Source organism: Paramacrobiotus metropolitanus, unplaced genomic scaffold (assembly GCF_019649055.1).
Source record: "Paramacrobiotus metropolitanus isolate TYO unplaced genomic scaffold, Prichtersi_v1.0 Parri_scaffold0000009, whole genome shotgun sequence".
NCBI lineage: Eukaryota > Metazoa > Tardigrada > Eutardigrada > Parachela > Macrobiotidae > Paramacrobiotus > Paramacrobiotus metropolitanus.
This window is the reverse complement of record NW_026570229.1, coordinates 663,076-684,454: the sequence shown is the minus strand read 5'-3', so window position 1 is coordinate 684,454 and position 21,379 is coordinate 663,076. Positions and strand designations below refer to the sequence as shown.

Genomic DNA, 21,379 nt, shown 5'->3' with positions numbered 1-21,379 from the left:
TTGAAAACCTGTATTCCATTTGGTTAATCATTAAATGTCATAGTACAGATATTACTTGGTCTTCTGCAGTTCTGTTGCTTATTTGCAAAACTGTAACCAAAATTATGAGCCTATGATATTAACCTATCTGTGTGGCTAAGTTGTCGCCTGGAACTCAATAAAATTAGGTCAAGGAACGGATTTACAAACGAATATACCTCTGTGAGACTTTATTTTACGATAAAAAATTGACACGGTCCCGCATCTCATATTCCGTCAAAATTTTGATCAGTGCTGTTGCAAACCGGTTTTCCAGCGCACTTCGAAAAGTTAGCACACACGGCTCTGAACACTGTGTGTTAGAAAGATTTGTTCTGCTAACTAGAAATGTCCTCTTTGTATGGCAGACCTGCCATAAACATGGCATGAATCTATAAGAGTGATAAACCGACTACATTTTTCTGCGAACGGAATCGAAAAATGGTTCGTCGATGCGAATTCAGCATCCGTGGAAGCATGCACGTCCCAAGTGTTTCGCCGTGAATAACAATGTGTTTTTTCCGAACGCCACGTTTCCCACACGGCAGTCACACACTTGTCCAGGCTTGCAAGCTCTCAAAAAGCTGCTTTGGGTTGCAATTCCATATCCAGTTTTTCAAGCGCGGCATCATGTGGTCGTTTGTCTCGAGGGCGGACACGAATTGAAGTGCAGCAGACAATCCACAACAATCAGCAATAATCTGCAAATTCCAGTTTGTTTTCTAGTACATACTGTAAGCGGGAGGATGCCAAAACTTGGTTAGTCAGTCACGTGTGGAGGAAACAGCCAGACAGAGCAAACACTTGACGTCCACATCACTGGCTTGCACCTGGATGCACTTGAGGACACGACACTTGTCCGGACATCAGGTATAAAAGACGCTGATTATGTATAACTAACACTAACGGAATTTTAACTACCGACGGCGCGAAACCAAGTTAAAAAAGTTAGTAGCGTTCTGTCATTAGGAATTCCTAACTTATTATGCGGTATATAGCTCTGTTAGCCTGTGCCGGCATCTGGAGTGTTACCCTGGTTGCGGTAGGGACTTTACATACTGATGTCGTATGTATGGAGACAAAAGGTCACCATTTGTGCTCTCTGTTAACAGGTGACTCTCGCCTGCCAGACCCGAGAGGAAGGATGTAGGGCCGACATCCTTTGCTGCACCGACCTGGGACTGCAGTGCGACTATACCACTCCCGATTTCGGGTTTTGCCGATTCCCCAGATCCTCGCCGCCACTTACCTCGAGGCAACCACCCCATCCCGCTGCAATAGCAACCACCAAGCATTCCGTGAAGCCGGCGGGCCCAACCACCAAGCAGCCAAAACCCCGGCCGACAACAACCAAACGCCGGCCGGTGAACACAGCCACCACGACCGTCGCTCCGGACCACAACGGCCGTGAAGGCAGACAGGACGGGGAAGGTTAGTGCCATCCGCGCTACCTATAGCCATGTTGTAAAAATCACCGCTTGTGCCGGGGTGCTGTTTCTGTAGGACTGCCCGGTTTCATGAATGGTCACCCGGTTTACGGGAACTACGCTAACATGCCACCATATCCGTTCTTCTCCGGTATGCCAAACCTTCCCAACGTGAATTTCGGCGGCGGCCTTCCCGGCGTGAATTTTGGCCTGCCGGGTTTGGCCGCTAGCCGATGTCAGCCGTTCTTCCCCAACGGGCAACCTTTTGGCCAGCCGCATATTTGGCCGAACGTCGAGAACCGCGGAATTCCTTATAAAATCGGTGCATTCCACGCGTTCCTTGTCACCTTGTATAACCCTGGTTTGTTTGTATATCTAAAATCGAATTGCAGTGAGGGACAGCGACGATCGTGGCGCTGACAGATTTGTGTTGAGTGCTGAACGGGCGATCGACATGATCAACGCCGCCATGATCGACTGCACGGGCTTCCAGATGCGCCCTGCTGGTGACGCTGATACCTGTCATGTGCTCAGCATCCACATCTACCAAGACGTATCCGATTCCAAGAGCTGTAACGGCGGGTAAGTGTCAACCGATAGCATTACTGCTCCGTAACGAGCCGGTCATTTTAACAAGAATTACACCGCCGTTAAGTGCAATTATGACACTATCTAAGAGACAGTACCGTATTCTTTTAGGGCTCCACACAGTGAACAATATGGATACAACGACTATGGCGACAACGCCATCTACATCAACACGGTACCATTCAACGAACACCAACGTCCGGATGCGATGCTGCATATCGTGATTATGCACGAGCTGCTGCACGCGGTGTTCGATCTACGCCACGAACACGCTCGACGCGACCGGGACCAGTACGTCAAGCCGCTGCTGGACAATCTCAAGTGCCGTACGTTGTCACGGGCGACCGCTCTCTCCTTCACACTAGAGATCATACGATTGTTTTCCATTTTGTAGAAGAAAACGCCGCTGCCTTCGAGAAGAACGACCTGCAGGCGCCGTATTTCGCAACGGATATGCGCTTTCCCTACGATCCCAACAGCATCATGCACGCCAGTGGTACCGACTATTCCCGTGGACCTGATGAGAGAAACAACACCCTGTATACGCTGTTCATGCAGTCTGGAATGCCGAAGCACTGGTACATTGGTCCGTGGGGACCGCAACCGTGTCTGGGGTATTTTGACGTTGCCAAGATGCGCTCCCGTTATCAGTGTACTGGAGACAATCCACAGTCCCGCACCGGTAAGACAGTCACGCTAATTCACGCACAGAATGTCAGTCCATGTTCTGCATTTAATTAGTTTCAGCACGCTTCAGCTGCATCTGTACCGTAACACTAGTACCGGGTGATTTATGCGGCTGTTTTAGTCTGATATTATTTATTAAACAAGTTTTTTGCAGCTAATCGAACGAAGCATTTATGCAGCTGTTAAAAAAAAATATTTTATAGATAAGTGCTAACCACGTAGTTGTGTGAGTCACCCTTGTTGTTCAACCAGCGTATTTTATATATGACAAGCAACTTAGTTGGAAATCGTTTTTATGCCAGCGTTTATTTGTGGCTTATGCACTTTTATACTTTGGCCCGCATTTCACTGCAAAAACACACCTCGATCGCTGTTATTTCACTTAACTGACTCTTCCCTTTCAGAATCGAGAAAGATCGGTGTCCTGTTCCAGTGGAAGGTGGAATGCGATGGTCTGCGGTTTCAACTGGCGGGCCAGATGCCGGCCGGTGACATTACCGAGACGTCCATGATTAACGCCTGCGCGGCGCTCGTGGACGAGCAACACGCTGTGCTGGCCAATGTGGATCTGGAGCGACAAGTCTGCGAAGTGCTGACCAGCATTCAGGACTGCCAGTACACACCGCATCATTCCGCCAACCATACGATGGCCGTCGTTCTGCGCAGCAACCGCATCTTGCGGACCTTCGAGAACACCCGCATGCAGACGCGGACCGACGCAACGCGACGCGTGGAGCAGGTGGACGACTCGGCATTGGCCGATCTGCGCCCGGGCGAATGCCAGATGCTGTGCCAACTGCTGCCCGGCGTCTGCGTGGCCGCCACGGCCAGCGACAATAGCGGCCGTGTCCAGTGTCAGCTGTATTCGCGCTGGGAGAATTTCGTTCCGGCGAAAGACTCCCGCGTGACGACTTACCTGGTCCAGGACTGGGACACCATGTTCACTTATACTCCGTACGCTTAGCCTTAGCGATATAGATCCGCAGGTCTGTTCAAAAAGCCTCGACCGTACGCTTAATCTGTTTGAAAACCCGCTATGCGTGCTTGTTGCTCTTGCGGCTTAAAATACTGTTTAGCAACTGGACGGGGGAAGGCGCGATGCGTGATTTTGTTGCTCCTCCGTCCCTTGTCATATAAACTTCTCACTGCTATTTCTTTTTTAACTGGCTTTCGGTGACCTGGCAGGCTGGCAATGCCATCCAGATAACTGAACTGAGCGACTTTCCAAACCGTTGTTTGGAGCAAGTCAGCGGGGAAATGCCGCTTCTGTTACCGAGGTTGTCGAAAGTATTTTCTTGTTAGACGAGAACAAGGTCTTACAGATACGTACTATCATCGCACTTTAAGAATAAAATTGCAATGCAATATTGGGACCTTGAACTTTTTTAGCACTGTGTAAAAATTCTTTGGGCCTGATAGGTTGAGATATTGTGTGGTTACAATTATTCTATCATTCCGTTCGTCCTCCACAAAATGCGTTTTATAAAATCCAATAAACTCTGATAAAATTTTTTTTCCGTTTTGACCAAGCATAATTTTTTTACTTTCGATTTGGGCACAGATAAATTAAGAAAACTAAGACATAAACTGGACGTCAGATGAAATACTTCTACAGATACTATATATCGCCTCAGTTCGGGTTGCCCAGCTGGTTGTACATGAAATCAGATCACGTTTTCACGTTTGCGGAGACAAGCTGCTGATTTAGCGCTTTTTTGTGGCCCAGTCTAGCAGCAGCCAGATCGGTTACCGCTTGTCCTTGGAAATGCTTTCCTCTTGCGGTGCCGGTCACCACGGTTGACGGGTTTCTCCAGCTAGGCGTGGCCGTCTCCGCGGTGTAGTTATCACAGGTTAAACCGTCGTAGACAGAGCAGCACGGCATGATTGGTATATAGCGACGCGGCGGCTTCCCGAACCACTGCCACAGATTACGCAGGCCAGGGCAGCGACAGTCGGCATCGTTGCCCCACAATGGATTGGAGGTCTAAATACGGCCGCACCCAGGGCGTGGACACGCTGGACAGGAGGCTGTCGTCGATGCGCGTCAGACGGTTGCCCGCCAGTGAGACAGTTTCCACTGCAGACATTGCAGAGAACTGACTTAAGTAAATTTCCTCAATGCCGCTCCGTGTCAAGGACGCCGTCTGTAAATAATGACAACGCTTTACATGGGCATTAAATCAGCAAAAAATTTCATAATTATGTGGGTGTTCGGCTGCTTGCATCTGTACTTTCTTTCATCATTCTCTTTGTTTGTAAGGTTCTCGAATGTTGTAAAATCATATTGATTATAATTTGTTTTCGTTTATGTTAGTTTGAAGATGTCCATCGACCGTAGAGGTTGAGAAATCATTTTCAAATTTTACTATGAAAAATTAATGAGCAACTGTAATACATAATATGAACTTACTTAATATGTTTAGATTTAATTTTATAAGGAGTGGTTGGGCTTTCTGCTACTTGTGCGGTGATAATTTTGTCGCGCTAGCGTTACGTGTTACAACAAGGGACGGGTGGTGATAAATCGTTGAAGAAAGCCATACGTAAATTTGAATCGCACTGTAGTGCATCTCCTAATTGCTGCTAATTACCATTACCGGGTACAATAGCTTTTAGTGCAGTGTTGTATGAAATAGTATTATGATACTGTATCGGTACCGGCGCTACATAATAAATATCATACAGTTTGACAACAGAGGGGCGACAGCTGTCGAGGAAAACAGTTTTCCAAACAGCATAAAAAGCGTATTTCGTGGCATTTTGAATTACGTACGTAAGCGCCAAGGAATAAATTCTACTTATACCTTCAACGTTTCCCCCACCGGTGCAAACACTGACCAATCGAATTTGGTGAAATTTCCTCCGGCAATGGTGACACGGGTTAACTTCGAGGGAGACGCTTGACCCTGCAGCGTCATCAGCGGGACAAAAGCGTCGAGTGAAATCGCCGATACACGGTCGGCCAGAAGCTCCAATACCGTCAATGCCGCGAAGCCCGCGAAGGTGTCCCGCGTCAGTGTGGGAAGGTGGATGCCGGCAAGGCGCATCTCTGTTACGCTGCGTCTAACGTTGACAAGGAAGCGGCCGAGCGGGAACGGCTGATCGTCCGGCGCCACCCACACATCGAAGATCCAGATGCTGGTCAAATTGGGCAGATGCGGCAACGGTAGGTAACTGCTGAGCATGCAACTACCGCCGCACACGCGGTCCCACCCTCCGATCTTGACGAACTGCACCGCGCGCGAAATGGCGCTGACATTGTACTCCCGCTTGTCGCAGCCGCAGCGTTCCCATTCGTCGTTGCACGCTGGCAAGACGTAGCTGTGGCATAAGCGCTTTTGTGGGTCGCGACCGGTGTATGATCCGCCCTTCTCCACGGCACTACCCAGAATGAATTCATCTGAATTCGGGCGGAGAAAAACTCCCGTCATCGGCAAAGTGTAGCCGGCCAGTACTGCCAGCAAGGTGACGAACACGTTCAGCGACATAGGCATGGGAACGACTAAACATCCCATCGCAGTACAGATCGTGGAATGCCTAGATTAAGCCATCAGGAAGATACGTGCTTATGTCAGTGCAACGTGGAAACGTCGATGAGCAGCATATCGGCCACTTCGTGTCAGACCAGTAACTTCCGAAGAGTAAAAACCGGTCTGCCTCACAGAAACACTTATCGGCTCAAGTTGTAGTGCGAAGTGCGATCGCTCTGTACCTAAATTGCACTCAGTACATATTCCCGAGAACAGGTTTCTGTGGCTTGCTGCAGCGATGCCTGGCAGTGTGTCATACGTACTATGCACACAACACAATCGGTGTGGCTGCCTCTCCGCAACAGCCAGTGAAAACTTGCTCTTCACTAGGGTGGCCGTGGTGAGCCATCTTTACATTACTAATCACCGATAACTGTTTTTCTTTTCATTTGTTCCGGCACTCAACGCTGGCATACAGCTGGAACTACCCTGCACACGTTTTACCCAATTCAATCGGCTGTCGCAATCTTTGTGGCACAACAGTACCGGCTGCTTCACCCACGCTAATAAGCAGTTAGTAATCGTTACAGTGATAGAAATTCTTGTAAAAATATCACCTATGGCACGGTTAGTACACGTTGATTTTTTTCGGGCATATGTTTAGGCATGTATCCACAGTATTCCATCGTATTTCACGGTATCTACTACGTATCCTTGGTGTATCCTCCAAATCTTCTACGTTTTTTAATCACTGCCGCATCCCACCGTATCTCTGCAGTATTCTGAACGTATTCTACAAGGAAATCTAACTGAAAACTATCCGTATACTTGAAAGGTACTCGACGCATGCAGCAGAGATACGTTAAGATACGTGGTGTCACGAGGAAGGACTAACACCCCCTTGAAATACGGATAAATCTGGGTGTGGAAGAACACGGACCTTCTTATTTTTTCCAAGAATAGAACAAGAATTTTTTCCATTGGCTCGAAATGTGGCGTCGAGCGTGATGACGTAATATGGCATATGGTGACGGAAATAAAATCTACTCGTAGGTGACAAAACATTGTTATGATTCACGTGACACACAGCCAGTATCTGTATATCTGCACACCTATTAGAATAGTACAGTGCTCGTCTGCGACAAGCGTTTTATGCCATATGCACAATGGATGGTCTGTTCCCAGCTAAAAAAAGATTAGGCTGATCAATTCAGCGACGAGGTCGGTAATCGGCATTATAACTAAAAATCGTCATTTCTACTAATTTTCATGCAAAGAAAAACGAATCCATGCATCATCATTCGACAAGATCCTGCTGCCGCCGAACTGCTCGCACTCAAGCACGCCTCGGGCTTAATCAAACGACTCAATACTGCTCTTCCGTGCGTGGTAAATTATTCAGTAACATCGCCGGCTCGACTGCAGCACTTTCCAATTAACCACAGCAGAAATCACTGCCATCAAAGTTGTACACAGCCACTTTGCGTAAGCATCAACCATGCATCGATGTGCATGTTACTGGCTTTTCCTCTGGGTTTTGCTGTTTCTCCGGTTGAGCGTCGACGCGTTTAAACCGTACCAGAATTTCCCAACCTAATACGGACCCGGGCCCAAAGTGTATGGGTATTCTGACCCGTCTGGCGAGAAGGGGAAAACAACAACGCCGGCGCCCTGCGTCAGTTACGTCCTGTCGGGCTGCAGCGACCAATGGGAATACTGCGCCTGCAGCAGACCCGCCTTCAACCTCAGCAGCATCTCGGCTAACGCGACACACATCGACCTGTTCATGCCGCATTGCCGGCCCAGCTGTCTACTGGACATCTTCACGCCCCTCCCGCACTTTCCAACGCCTTCGAGGTGCGGCTGGTCCATATCTGGGCTGCGCCGGCCGACCGGTCCTTCCCCGTGGCGGAGTACCTGGTCAATGTCAAGCCGACGCTGACTCTGCTGCAACTGTGGTTCATTCACCTGCCCACGCTGACGCGACACACGTTGGGCGGGTTCGTCGCGCTAGACTATTTAGATCTCATAGGAAACCGCATGGTATCCATTGACGTCAACGCGTTTGCCGCGTTGGGCGATGCACCCGGATCAGCGCTGCCCAACTGAGCTCCCTAACATCCAGGGGAATAACATCTCTACTCTGGATTTCACCGTTATCAAACCACTCAGCAGCGTCAAGGTATCCTGCCGTTACCCTAGTTCTGTCAAATACGACGACGTTGTATTCTGTGTTGCAGAAAATTACCCTGCGAATGAATAATATCCAGCATATCTTTCTCAGTCGCTTCTTCGTTCTGCACGGCGTAGAGGCGGTAGATTTGACATCTGACGAGCAACAACCTCACTGGGCCGTCGATGGGCGGTTTCTGAGGTCTGTTTCGCCGGCCACGGACCGCCCGTCTGCGGCTGGAGGAAAATCCGCTCTGTTCATCCAGCACGCCGTGTCGAAGGATTAAGAGTATTTAAGGCCGGCTGGATCACTGCTGCGCAAATAAAAACGTTCCCTTCAGCACGACAACAGAGGAGTATTGACAATCTGATATCTTCGCGGATGCGGGTCAAACTGTGTAATACGATGTCATTTTCGCTGCTCAACTCATTTTAAGGGAAGTCTGCCAGAACATAGTACAAAACTGAAAATTCGTGTACGTATATGTGCGGAAACTTTCGCTTTCGCGCCTTGCCAAAGCATTTTTGCTTTGTTTCATGGCATTCTGTGGCTGACTAATGGGAATACACTGGCAAGAAACCAGCTTGTGCGCGCAACACCCGGTTTCAGAGTTGCTTGTGAACCAATTGAAAAAAGGTGTTCTCACAAATGTGTACCAAAAGTCCCATTAAGAATTAAACATCTTCAAAATTAATTGACAGAAAACTGACATTATGAAGACCGTTTAAATTATACGCCGAGCAGATTTATTCAAATATCAAGCGAATTTTTTTTTAAAAATGTCGAAATCCATTTTGAAATTGTAAAAGCAGAGTGGAAACTTGGAAACCGAGCCTGTGACCTGGTGGTTTCTTGAATCGGCCAATCGAAAAACAAAACTGCTTTGTTGCTATTAGCTCCTTTGAAACCTTTAGAACTCTTTCTTTCCACTGAGGAAATTAATTTTTCCCTCGCGCAATGGCAGAATAGACGTTTCAGAATCTGTTTGACCTTGCTACATTCATCGCGGAAGATGTTTCCGATGATGGCGCAATTGCATGAAGCGTTAATTACGTTAGTTTCATCCGTTTTACAGTTAAGGCCAACACAGAATACATTTTGTCGGGAATCATGCACGCTTCCTGGATGCCTTAGTAGTCAGCACTAAGCCCGACTCAGCAGCACTCGACTACTGCCGAATCAGCATTCTGCGAGCAGTGCGCGGCCAAGTGCTTTTCCAGCGATAATACCGCTTTCTGCTAGTCAGCATTATTCGACTGCTGCTGCTTCGATAACATCATACCCTCGTGCATTTAGCTTCGCGGTAACCAGCATCGTCTGCGAAATTCAGCCGTGTATTTACATTTTTCAAGCGCTTGACGAGATGTGCTTCTTCGCAGCAGTCAGCAACACGTGTAACACGTGTAAATATCATAGGACGTGAAAGTGAGCAACCAGCAGCCAGCGAGGCGATCGTGTCGGAGCCTAAGCCACTAAAGACAGGTGTTTGACAGATATCAACGAGAAGAAGTGCAAGCTAATGTACATCTGCTCGGAAGGAACGAACAGCCACACTGTCCTGTTGTAATGATCAACGGATACCAGATGGACGCGGAACAGTCAGTCAATTATCTTGGTGTTTATATTGACCGCAACCTGAAGTGGAGCGTGCACTACGATCACGTACTGCGGAAAGTCAACTACGGCATAGCAATGATCAACCGCGCGAAAGACGGCCTGGATCTGCCTCAGCGTAGGAGCCTTTACCATGCCTGTGTACAGCCACATCTTGACTCCGGTCAGGTACTGTACGTGGTCGCCGGCATCTTCGGCATTACGCGGCAAGATAGAAAGGGCACAGCGGAAAGCACTGCGGGCGGTTTATGATTACAAGGAGCGGGTTACACCCGAGCTGTATCAGAAACTGCGCATCCTGCCGGTGTACGACCGTTGGAAGCCGTCGGAAGCGGTTTGGTTGTACAAGATCTACAACCACAAAGCATACCATCCGCTGAGGAACATGGTCGAGATGATCGACTTCACGGATTTTGGAATGCGGTACAACCTGCAGAACCCAACGAGAATTGCTGCCAGAGTGAAGAAGAAGATCGGAGAAGGCACGCTGGCCACGCGACTAAAGAACATCTCTGAGCGCATACAAAAAGTTAACTTGCGTATACTCAGTGTTGATGATGTTGGATTTTTCACATTTGCTCTCCGAATTGTTGATCTGTCTTAGTAATTTTTTTTTGTTTGGTTTTTGCGCCGACCAGACGTTGAAGCCCCGTTTAGCGGGTTGTCTGCTCCTGATGTAATAATAATAATTAATAATAATAATTGAATCCTGTTGGGCAAAATGAATTTGCAAGCACGCCCTTCCTCAAACCGTAGCACTTTTAAGTCAATTTACTCTGTGCTTTCGAACCTTTAGACATATTTACTAACGGAATGACATTTTCCGACGCATTTCACAAGTGAACTGCTAGATGAAAATGTGGAATTCAACCGGCAAACTCGATTACAGTTTCATTATCCACACTAACTGTCACTGCCGATATGTGATTATACCATTCCTTTATCTCTGCAACAAAATTCGACAACAGCTGTATATCATTTTCTAACAAGTTACCGGAGAACCATCCTGCGTTGTTTTTGGTGTCATAAGACTCTATTACGAACGCGTGCTCTAGATTGGCGTATCTGCCACCGCACACGTATATCCTATCGTTGACGACGCAAGCGGCATGATAAAACCTCGGTTGCGAAAGCGGCTTTATCTTCTTCCATGCACGAGCACTAGAATGTCCATGCACGCTTAGACGAATGCAGTCAGCTGTTTCATTAAAATCTTGACGGCCAGGGTTGCCATCTGTCAAAGCGAAAAACCCGCCTAAAACGTAAACGTATTCGTTTACCACAGCCATTGCAAAGCCCCCTCGTGGCTTGGGAAAATCCGGCAGCATTCGCCATTCTTTGTTCACAATGTCATATTGACACAAGCCGATCTTTGTAGCGTAAAATATGTACTGGCCACATTTAGTCACTGCAACTTGATCTGGAAAACTGCAACCGAAAATCTTTGCTGGAGTCGTTGACTGACAGCTGCCAAACATTGTAATAAGAAAAATCATCGGTGCAGGTTACCTCATATGATTGAAAGCGCTTTCCAAAGGTTGTCTGCTGCCATTAGAACCGTCGATTTCTTCGAAGTTCCCTCTCTCATCCAAATAATAAATTTTTTTGGCGTTCGTTATAATACAGCTTGGAGGGAGTTTCTTATATCTCAAAGTAGTCATTGTGTTGCGCCATGTCCTTTGCACAACATTCCAGAAAAGAAACCCATAATTTGCAACCGTACGGTGCTTATCGATCCTTTCTCGTTGTACCAACACCATTTCTGTTTTTTTCCATTTTAAAACGGCACAGAAATCCACCGATGCTGATGGCAGTTTAGGCACATCTTGAATATTAAACGAGCCGGATAAAACATCAAATAAAACAACATTTTTCAGGGTGAAACCGTCTCTGGAATACGGGAACAGCACTATTACTTGCTTGTTGTCTTGTTGCCTAAAAGTCTGCAGTAGTTGGTCCGCCCGAATTCTGTCTTTACTAACTGGAAATAGACATTGTCGGATAAGACGCGCCAAATTTTTCTCAATTTCATCTCCCACCAGTGGCACGAAACCATCGATGATTAAACTGGCATATAGCTGGTTCGAAATGTTGCTTCCAGATTCTACAATCTCCTTGTCCTTGACGAGTCGCTTTGTTTCGATTCTGTGAAGGCGTTCAGTCATTTCCAGCATGATGCAGCCCAGACTCCAAATATCTGTTTTCCTTCCTGGTGGCTCGTTCGCTGTTTGCGTAAATTTCCTCAGCATTTCTGGTGACATGTACCGTGTTGTGCCGCGAATCTGCGATATATCTGCGGAACAAGTTGCGTTTCCGCGCATTTCAACTAGGTCGTCTAAATCGCCGATCAGAAGCCTTTCCCGGTCGTTTCCCACCACTTTCACGAGGATGTTTTCAGGCTTTAAATCGCCATGAATTATGCTATTCCGATGTAGGAACTCCAGTCCACGAGCAATGTGGATTGTGAACTTAATGATACTTCTGCGAGTATAACGGTTCAGTAAATCTTCATTTCGCATAGTTTCCTTCAGAAAGGACGCAAGATCACCTACATACAGAAAGGTGTACAGCCTCATTAACATATAAACAAATAGAGGGTAAAGAGCGGGAAGTATGCTTTTAGGTTGTACCAAATACGAGCACATACACGCCAACTTTTTGTTTTCACGCACAGGCGCACAAACAACACTATTAATTTTTTAATTGTGTTTTAACGTTCTGCAGTCAAGCGATTTGTGTCTTCAATGTTAAAAGAACCGTTTGGTTGTTTTTGGGGACATAAGCTTCCAAAATGTATGACGGCATCGAGTTATACCGAAACTCATACTCTACTGGGAACCGATCCACTCCACCTTTTAAAACGCAGCGAAGGAAGGCCTGGACATGTCACAACGTAGGAGTCTTTACCATGCCTGCGTGCAGCCACATTTCGACTATGGGTCGGATACGTGGTCACCAGCATCTTCGACTCTGCGCGACAAGCTGACCAGAGCCCAAAGGAAAGCACTGCAGGCCATTACTGATTACAAGGAGCGGGTAACCCCCGAGCTGTATCAGAAATTGCGCATCCTGCCGCTACTTAACCGTTGGAAACAGTCGGAAGCCGTCTGGTTGTACAAGATCTACAACCATGAAGTGTACGAACCTCCGCCGTACCTGGTTGAAATGATCGACTTCAAGGACCTGTCATCCCAGTACAATCTCCGGAAGCCGAAACGAATCCAAGCCAGAGCGAAACAGAAAATCGGAGAAGGCACGCTTGCTATGCGATTGAAGAACGTTTTTGAACGGATTCAAAAAGTTAGTGCAGAGATACTCAATGTTATCGGTGTCGGCTTTTTTAAGTTCGCTCTGAAAACTGTTGATCTGTTTTAATAATCTCCTTGGTAATAGTTAGCTGTTTGTTTTCTTTACCGACCAGACATTGCAGTCCCGTTTACCGGGTTGTCTGCTCCTGATACATGAATAGAAACGGCATATATTTATGAAGGTCGTTTTTAAAGGAAATGGAACGGTACATAGCATCAAACATGGGATACATATCTGTACACTAAAACTTTCGCTTGCGCGCACTCCGAATCAATATTTTGCCATACTTTATGTCTTTCGAAAGCTAAATTATTTGTATACATTGTTCTGAAAACCGTTTGGGCGCGCAACATCCGGTTGCCGAAATATGGTGTATTAAAATGGGCGAAAAGTTGTAAATGCATTGTTGTGTACGGATCTTCTTGAAACTTTGCTGCAAAAGGCACATGGCCAGAAAGTCGAAAGTGAACCAATTTCAGGTCCATAGCACTTTCCCATAATTTTAGAATGAATTCTAAAATTTTTGAAATTCATTTTAAAATCGGAAAAAAATGCTATGGATCTGAAGTTGGTTCACTTCCGACTTCATGGCTGTGTGTCTTTTACTGGAAAATTTCAAGAAGATCGGGCAATGACCAGACTTTCGGTACACAACCAATGCATTTAAACTTTTCTTTCAGTTTAGTACGGCATAGCCCGGAAACCGGGTGCTGCGCGCGCAAACGGTTTTCAAAACAATAAATACAAATTATTCAGATTTAGTATAAAGTATACAAAAAGCGATTCGGAGTGCGCGAACGCGAGAGTCTTAGTGCATGTTTCCCATTTTTGACGCTATGCACCGGGTCATTTTCCTTAAGCCCAATCAGGATTCCAGTCATTCCACCGGTTTTTCAAATTTTGAAATGATTGTTAAAATTTTTGAACTCCATTAAAAAATGTGAAAAAGCTAGAACCTTAGTTCGGTGTAAAAGCTCTTCATAAGTACGTGTGCGCTTTTGACAGAATCGGTTCGTAATGAGACTGTTTTTGGTAAACGTCTGTTGAATAAACATAAGGAAGGCTTTGCATCAACAACTTCCTAACCAGATGTTTCGTACACTGACGGTTTTCACGCCAGTGGGTAATTATTGGGTTACATGGTGGTGACATAAGTTAACGGAAAAAGAGTTTCGGGTTGCACGAAAACGAAAAGTTTTTAGTTTGCACACTTTACGTCATGAATGTGTCCGCAAACTTCCCTTTCATACGATACGAGTACTGAAGTCATGACGAAATTACGCAGTACTGTGTAGTAGTGCCACGGTACCTTTGAGGTAGTCCATTGCCAGCTCCACGGTAGCTCCTCCGGGAGCTGTGAAGATAGAAATCTTGTGATAAGCCACCAAATATTTGTTAGAAAGTTGAGTGAGCCTTCTCAATCTTGCCAAGGCGTCTTTCCAGCTTTGTTGCCCATCAGCCGCAGCCGTTTGTATCACTTTGACAGCGACAACATCCTCTCCCGTGTAACTGCCGGGCTGCGTAACTTTGGCTTTGTAAACAGTACCAAAGGTTCCTTTGCCAATGTAGTCGGCGTGTGAATAGCGGTACTGCATACTCCAGCCAATGATCTCCGCTGCGCCTTCATCGTTAACTGGTTCGGCTGCGCCACCGCTCCGTGTAGTGTCCGTTGTGGTAGCCGTTGGCTCCCTGTAGTGTATAAGTCCGTCTCGTGTAGTGTCCGTTGTGGTAGCAGTGCTCGCATTGCTCCCTATCTTGGTTAGATGAAAAAAATTCGTTAGAAAATTGCCTACCGGTTATTAACTTTACGCCATTATTACTAACCCGTTTTATTATTTTTCCTAGCCAAGCCATTTTACTGACCACGTAAAAAAGCGTTTAATATAAATTTCTGACGGTATTTACTATCTGCTGTAGCTAATACAGACAGCAGATTTAGAGTGGTGGTATCTTTCGCTAGCATGAAACGCATGGTCTTCAGAGTAGCATTAACTTAGTGCTCAGTTCTTCTGATAAGATAACAGGTAACGAGATAACACGACCACACGACAGAAGAATACATAATCATACGGAAAAACTGCGAAATCGTGCAGTACTTGGCTTGTCATACGTGAATGCCGTCGGCTTTGGAACCCCACAAAACTTCGGCAGCACAGAAGCGGCAGCAATAATATTATAGTCATGGTTTAGCAGTACGCGTCTGTAAACATACAAATGCTGTCTGCCTTTGTCGACGCATTCTAAGGAGCCACTTTATCCGCATCGGATAACGTTAGTGCACTATACAAATTTTTTGACTGAAAATTGTCAAAAAACCATAAATTTTATGATTTTTCTCTCGATATTTGAATAAATCTGCTCGGCGTATAAACGAAGTTTTTTTTAAAAATGTCGAAATCCATTTTGAAATTTAAAGCATGGTGTAAACTTGGAAACCGAGCCTGTGGCCTGGTGGTTTCTTGAATTGGCCAATCGAAAAACAAAATTGCTTTGGTGATATAAGTTCCGTTGCCACCTTAAGAAGGAGTTCTACCGTGTTCGCTATCTGAGCGGTAGAATCGCTTGCGCACCATGCGCGAAACGCTGATAGCAAAACCGATGCAATTAATAACAAACAAAATGGTTATACTACGCAATTCAATGAAAGAAAAAAATTGTTTGTATGTTTTAAGCGAAAAAACTGCGGTTATTCACTATGATTTTTTAAAACGTTATAAAAAATTTCATTGCTTTAAAAAAAAAATTTATTTTTAACGCAAAAGCAGCGTACACTGGAATAGGAAAAGCTTTGTGAAGAGCTTTTTTCAATATAGTTTAAAATGCGTTTAAAATTTGCATTTTTTTACACGCGATGACACTTTCATTTTTAAATACGGGGTTGGGAGACAATAATCTATAAAAACGCTCCACAAAGTTGTTATAGCAAATGTTTTTTTCACGTACTGATCAAAGTTTGGAATTTTCTTAGGTTTTTGAATTAGTTATAGATTTTACAGATTAAATTTATGAAATTGCTCAGTATTCGGCGAAGAACTTTCTTTTTTCTACAAAGATTCAGTATTCGGCGAAGAACTTTCTTTGTCCCCTTCTCGGAATGCTTCACTTTTGCGCCTGCAGTGCCGCCAGTTATATGAGCGGAGAATGACCACTGGCGCTCACAGAACGGTGTCAGGCCCAGACCTGTGCAGTTATGGAAAACTGACCCAGAGTTAGAGTTAAGAGTTATAGGGAGCGTGCGAGTTACGCTACGAGTTACGCTGTTAATGCAAGTAAACCGAGTTTCGAGTTATTCAGCGAGTTACGCTACCATAGACAATAGATACAATTTTTTGAGCGAGTTACGCTAGAGTTAAGTTTTCGGGGGGACGAGTTACGCTTCAGAGTTACGTTATAACTCGATAACTCGAAAATAACTCGCGTTACGTTAAATAGTTAAAATAACTGCACAGGTCTGGGACTCAGGCCTATCCCTTTGTCTCGCGGGAGATGTTATGGCTGGGTGTCCTCACTTAGTACACATGATTTTGGTCTGCTTCCTATTGCACTTGCCATTCGACTGTTATTTTAGATTCTCCTTGTTATCCTTGCCAGTTATGGTCATTCATTCGGCTGTGCGCTTATTGCCACAGGTGGCAGCAGAAAAGATCGCCAGTCCGCCAAAAGAATAAGCGCAGCTATCACAAAAAATTTTATATCATTTTAAGTTGCAATTTTGATTAACCGAACTTTCGTCTGGAGGTAGGCCAAGCCATGTTGATTGCAGTTACAAAAGCTTCGAAAATTAAAATTTTGGTAACCCGACATGGTAGAACCTCTTCTTAAGAATTCTTTCTATCCACTGAGGACATTTTCCTCGCGCATTGGCAAAATAGTGGTTTCAAAATTTGCTTGACCTTGCTACATCCATCGCGGAAGTTGCTACCGATGATGGCGAAATTGCATGTAGCGGTAGATGTTTTAGTGTCATCTGTTTTACAGTTAAGGCCAACACAGAAAACGTTTTGCCGGGAATCATGCACGCTTCTAGAAGCCTAATCAGCAGCACTCATACTGCTGCAGCATCAGCATTCTGCGAGCAATGCGCGGTCCAAGTGCTTTTCCAGCGATAATGGCGCTTTCGGTGTGACAGCCTTGCTTCCTCTTCGGCAACAACATACACTTGCACATTCAGCTTTGAGGCAACGAGCATCGTCGGTAAAATTTTAGCTGCGTATTTACATTTTTTCAAGCGCTTGAAGAGAAGTGCTTTTTTGCAGCAGTCAGCAATATGTGTAACACTGTAAATATCATAGGATATGCAACTGAGCAACCAGCAGCCAGCAAGGCGATCGTGTCCGAGCCTAAGCCACTTAAGAAAGTTACTATATATACTGCCAAGTCGGAAAGGCCAGAGCGGAAATTTTTGCACAGTTTAAACAAAATAAACAGCGCGATGGCTTGTATGTGCTGTATTTTTCCCATTTGCAGAGGCTACTTTTACTCACTTGTTTTATCGACTTGTTTTATCGACATAGAAGACCGAAGCAGCCACCTATGGCACACTTCGAACACGACATTTTTTTAAGGCCATTCTTAGACGATGTAGTGCACCTTTCCGTTGTAGCCTATGTATTCGCGAAGGATGTTTATACAATGGCAAAATTTTTCCGCCATGCCCGTAGTTACCAGCATTTTCATTATTTTGTGCGGTGGCCTGTAGTAACTTGTAGTCTCGGTAGTTTGTGTAGTTTACCGTAGTCCCGGTAGTTTGTGCAGTTTTCGGTAGTCTCGATAGTTTATGTAGTTTCCTGTAGTTTCGGTAGTTTGCGTAGTTTTCTGTAGTTTCCTGTAGTCTCGGTAGTTTGTGTAGTTTCCTGTAGTTTCGGTAGTTTGCGTAGTTTTCTATAGTTTCCTGTAGTCTCGGTAGTTTGCGTAGTTTTCTGTAGTCTCGGTAGTCTTGATAGTTTGCGTAGTTTTCTGTAGTTTCCTGTAGTCTTGGTAGTTTGTGTAGTTTCCTGTAGTTTCGGTAGTTTGCGTAGTTTTCTATAGTTTCCTGTAGTCTCGGTAGTTTGTGTAGTTTCCTGTAGCTTCGGTAGTTTGCGTAGTTTTCTATAGTTTCCTGTAGTCTCGGTAGTTTGCGTAGTTTTCTGTAGTCTCGGTAGTCTTGATAGTTTGCGTAGTTTTCTGTAGTTTCCTGTAGTCTTGGTAGTTTGTGTAGTTTCCTGTAGTTTCGGTAGTTTGCGTAGTTTTCTATAGTTTCCTGTAGTCTCGGTAGTTTGCGTAGTTTTCTGTAGTCTCGGTAGTCTTGATAGTTTGCGTAGTTTTCTGTAGTTTCCTGTAGTCTTGGTAGTTTGTGTAGTTTCCTGTAGTTTCGGTAGTTTGCGTAGTTTTCTATAGTTTCCTGTAGTCTCGGTAGTTTGCGTAGTTTTCTGTAGTCTCGGTAGTCTTGATAGTTTGCGTAGTTTTCTGTAGTTTCCTGTAGTCTTGGTAGTTTGTGTAGTTTCCTGTAGTTTCGGTAGTTTGCGTAGTTTTCTATAGTTTCCTGTAGTCTCGGTAGTTTGCGTAGTTTTCTGTAGTCTCGGTAGTCTTGATAGTTTGCGTAGTTTTCTGTAGTTTCCTGTAGTCTTGGTAGTTTGTGTAGTTTCCTGTAGTTTCGGTAGTTTGCGTAGTTTTCTATAGTTTCCTGTAGTCTCGGTAGTTTGTGTAGTTTCCTGTAGTTTCGGTAGTTTGCGTAGTTTTCTATAGTTTCCTGTAGTCTCGGTAGTTTGCGTAGTTTTCTGTAGTCTCGGTAGTCTTGATAGTTTGCGTAGTTTTCTGTAGTCTCGGTAGTCTTGATAGTTTGCGTAGTCTTCGGTAGTCTCGGTAGGTTGTGTAGTCTTCGGTAGTCCCGGTAGTTTCTGTAGTTTTCAGTAGTTTCGGTAGTTCGTGTAGTTTACCGTAGTCCCGGTAGTCTCGGTAGTTTGTGTAGTCTTCGGTAGTCTCGCTAGGTTGTGTAGTCTTCAGTAGTCCCGGTAGTTTCTGTAGTTTTCACTAGTGTCGGTAGTTCGTGTAGTTTACCGTAGTCCCTGTAGTCTGGGTAGTTTATGCAGTTTTCGGTGGTCTCGATAGTTTGTGTAGTTTCCTGTAGTCTCGGTAGTTTGCGTAGTTTTCTGTAGTTTCCTGCAGTCTCGGTAATTTGCATAGTTTTCTGTAGTCTCGGTAGTCTTGGTAGGTTATGTAGTTTTTGGTAGTCACCACTACCAGTAGTCTCGAAGCCTGTGCAGTTTTCTGTAATAACCCTAGCTCATGTAGCCTGCGTAGTCGCTTGTAGTTTTGTTTTCTTTGTGGCTCCCAGTAGTGTCTAAAGTCTTTGTAGTATACGTAGGCGCCTGTAGTCTTATAGTCGTTTATAGATACCAATGGTCTCGGTCGTCTTTCGTAGGATATTTGTCCATACTACGAGTCAGCCTTCTGCAGCCACCTGTATCTGCATATCAATTGTCCCGGAAGGATTTGTAGTTTCCTTGGCAAAACATAGTTTGTAGCTCTTGTAGAAAATGTACTTAATCCAGATGCAAAGCTGATATCTAGAGGAAATCTGAGCGGGTAATTGTAATCTGACTGCACAGCTCTTATGCAATTTTTGCGTATGGTTTTTTTCTTGCTTTTGTGTTGATAAATTATGTTTTCCTTTGAAGGCACCCAGCTACAGCATGAAATAAGTAGTAGTATTTTCGGAAGTCGACAAACAGAATATGAAGTTTACAGGTTACTACGGTGGCTACTGGACTACGACCTGGAAGTGCGGTCATAAAAAATTGTTGTGTTCGAAGTGTGCCATATCCAGAAGCGGCACTCACACCCTGCGCTCGACAATATCCAGGTTAGGAACCGCATAACGCCGTAATGATAATGCGTTTCTTAACCATGATTTTGCTCACCGGAGCCGAAAGGGTTGTGGTTGCAAGAAAAATGCCATATGGAGCCTTAATTTGACGCCTTTCCTAGAGCTGCAAGCCATCTTCTGTCTACGCCCGAATGCCCGGGAAAATCGGTCGAGCTTGTATAGTACGAACGGTTTTCGCGGTAATTTGGATGCAAGATGATGTCTAGGATCTGACGAGCAATAACTTCACAGGCGTCGACGGTCGCTTTCTGCCATGCGTCGCGCCGGTCACGGAACGGCCGCGTCTAAAGCTGGAGAAAAAGCCGCTCTATTCATCCAGCACGCAGTGTCGAAGAATTACGAACATTTAACGGCAGCGTTAAATGAAACTTTGTTACTTTGAATTATTGTTTTGAAACTGTGATGTCACCGCATTTTGTGAAATAAAAACCACACATCAGACCATTTACGGCCGGCTGGATAGCTGCTGCGCCGGCAGGGCGTTCCCTGCAGCACCACAACGGAGGATTATTGATCTTCAACGCTTGTCATGGCGGATGGTAGACAACAGTTATGTAACCCTTGGAAATCGTTTTAACCTAAAAAGCTTGTGCTTTGATTCTTTTAAAATCGCGGAAAACAGTGCTTTTTTGAGGGTTTGGATCTTCCGGAAAAAGATCAAAAAGCAAAAATGGCTTTGTAGTTTATATCATATTAGTCGCCAAAATTGTCACGGAAAAAGGCTGCATTTGCTCATAAGCTGCACTATAAAAATTTCTATTCACTGCATATTAAAAAAATTAGCAACAGACAAATTACTGTCTGTTTTCTATCAAAACCATTTGCTGGCAAGCTGTTTATGCAATTTTTAGCTGGTAAGCTTTCATATAAACTAGTCGATATTTTTTCGACTCCGCGAAAGTTGCGCGACCTATTGTCAGAAAAGAAAACGGTTTCAAAACGAGTTATCCAAAAACAAATGTGCCGCTGCGACGAAAAACGTGGGGCGAAATGTCCCGCGACCACTTGGGCTGTCACGCTCTCGGTCACTCGGATTCGAGATGCTGTTTGGGATAACGGCGAATGCTTATAAACGCTCTGGTAAGAGAAGAAGTCTTTTCAATCTGCTGCCCCGCGGTCAGAATATGTATGTTCCAAGAAACGCATACCGCCTGTACTGTCTTGAACGCTGTTATCTCCATCTCTTCGCAACACCAGCAACGAACTGTAGCACTGACATAACCTTTGC

General features: G+C 45.2%; 3 protein-coding genes across 6 annotated transcripts; 1 reads left to right on the top strand and 2 right to left on the bottom strand.

The window, feature by feature from the left end:
• The first annotated feature begins 929 nt into the window (after positions 1-929).
• LOC129583063 (uncharacterized) lies at positions 930-4,055 on the top strand. The gene is made up of 7 exons (XM_055474760.1): positions 930-1,060; positions 1,131-1,449; positions 1,522-1,767; positions 1,838-2,027; positions 2,145-2,359; positions 2,428-2,715; positions 3,125-4,055. Exons 1-7 carry the CDS (start codon positions 1,004-1,006, stop codon positions 3,682-3,684), a joined length of 1,875 nt encoding a protein of 624 aa, XP_055330735.1. The 5' UTR covers positions 930-1,003; the 3' UTR covers positions 3,685-4,055.
• A 298-nt stretch (positions 4,056-4,353) lies between these two features.
• Positions 4,354-6,377, bottom strand: LOC129583106 (uncharacterized). The gene is made up of 2 exons (XM_055474820.1): positions 5,525-6,377; positions 4,354-4,864 (listed from the first exon to the last, which is right to left on the bottom strand). Exons 1-2 carry the CDS (start codon positions 6,233-6,235, stop codon positions 4,649-4,651), a joined length of 927 nt encoding a protein of 308 aa, XP_055330795.1. The 5' UTR covers positions 6,236-6,377; the 3' UTR covers positions 4,354-4,648.
• A 2,122-nt stretch (positions 6,378-8,499) lies between these two features.
• LOC129583070 (serine/threonine-protein kinase nekl-3-like) lies at positions 8,500-15,240 on the bottom strand. Of its 4 annotated transcripts, none has more exons than XM_055474771.1 (4): positions 15,111-15,240; positions 14,596-15,040; positions 11,487-12,525; positions 10,649-11,405 (listed from the first exon to the last, which is right to left on the bottom strand). In XM_055474771.1, the coding sequence occupies exons 1-4, from the start codon at positions 15,138-15,140 to the stop codon at positions 10,844-10,846; spliced, it is 2,076 nt and encodes a 691-aa protein (XP_055330746.1). In that variant the 5' UTR covers positions 15,141-15,240; the 3' UTR covers positions 10,649-10,843. The 4 variants fall into 4 exon arrangements, with proteins under 4 accessions (XP_055330749.1, XP_055330746.1, XP_055330747.1 ...); XM_055474772.1 differs by having other exon boundaries at positions 14,596-15,036; positions 15,111-15,232; XM_055474774.1 differs by lacking the exons at positions 10,649-11,405; positions 11,487-12,525 and adding an exon at positions 8,500-8,673.
• Positions 15,241-21,379: the final 6,139 nt, after the last annotated feature.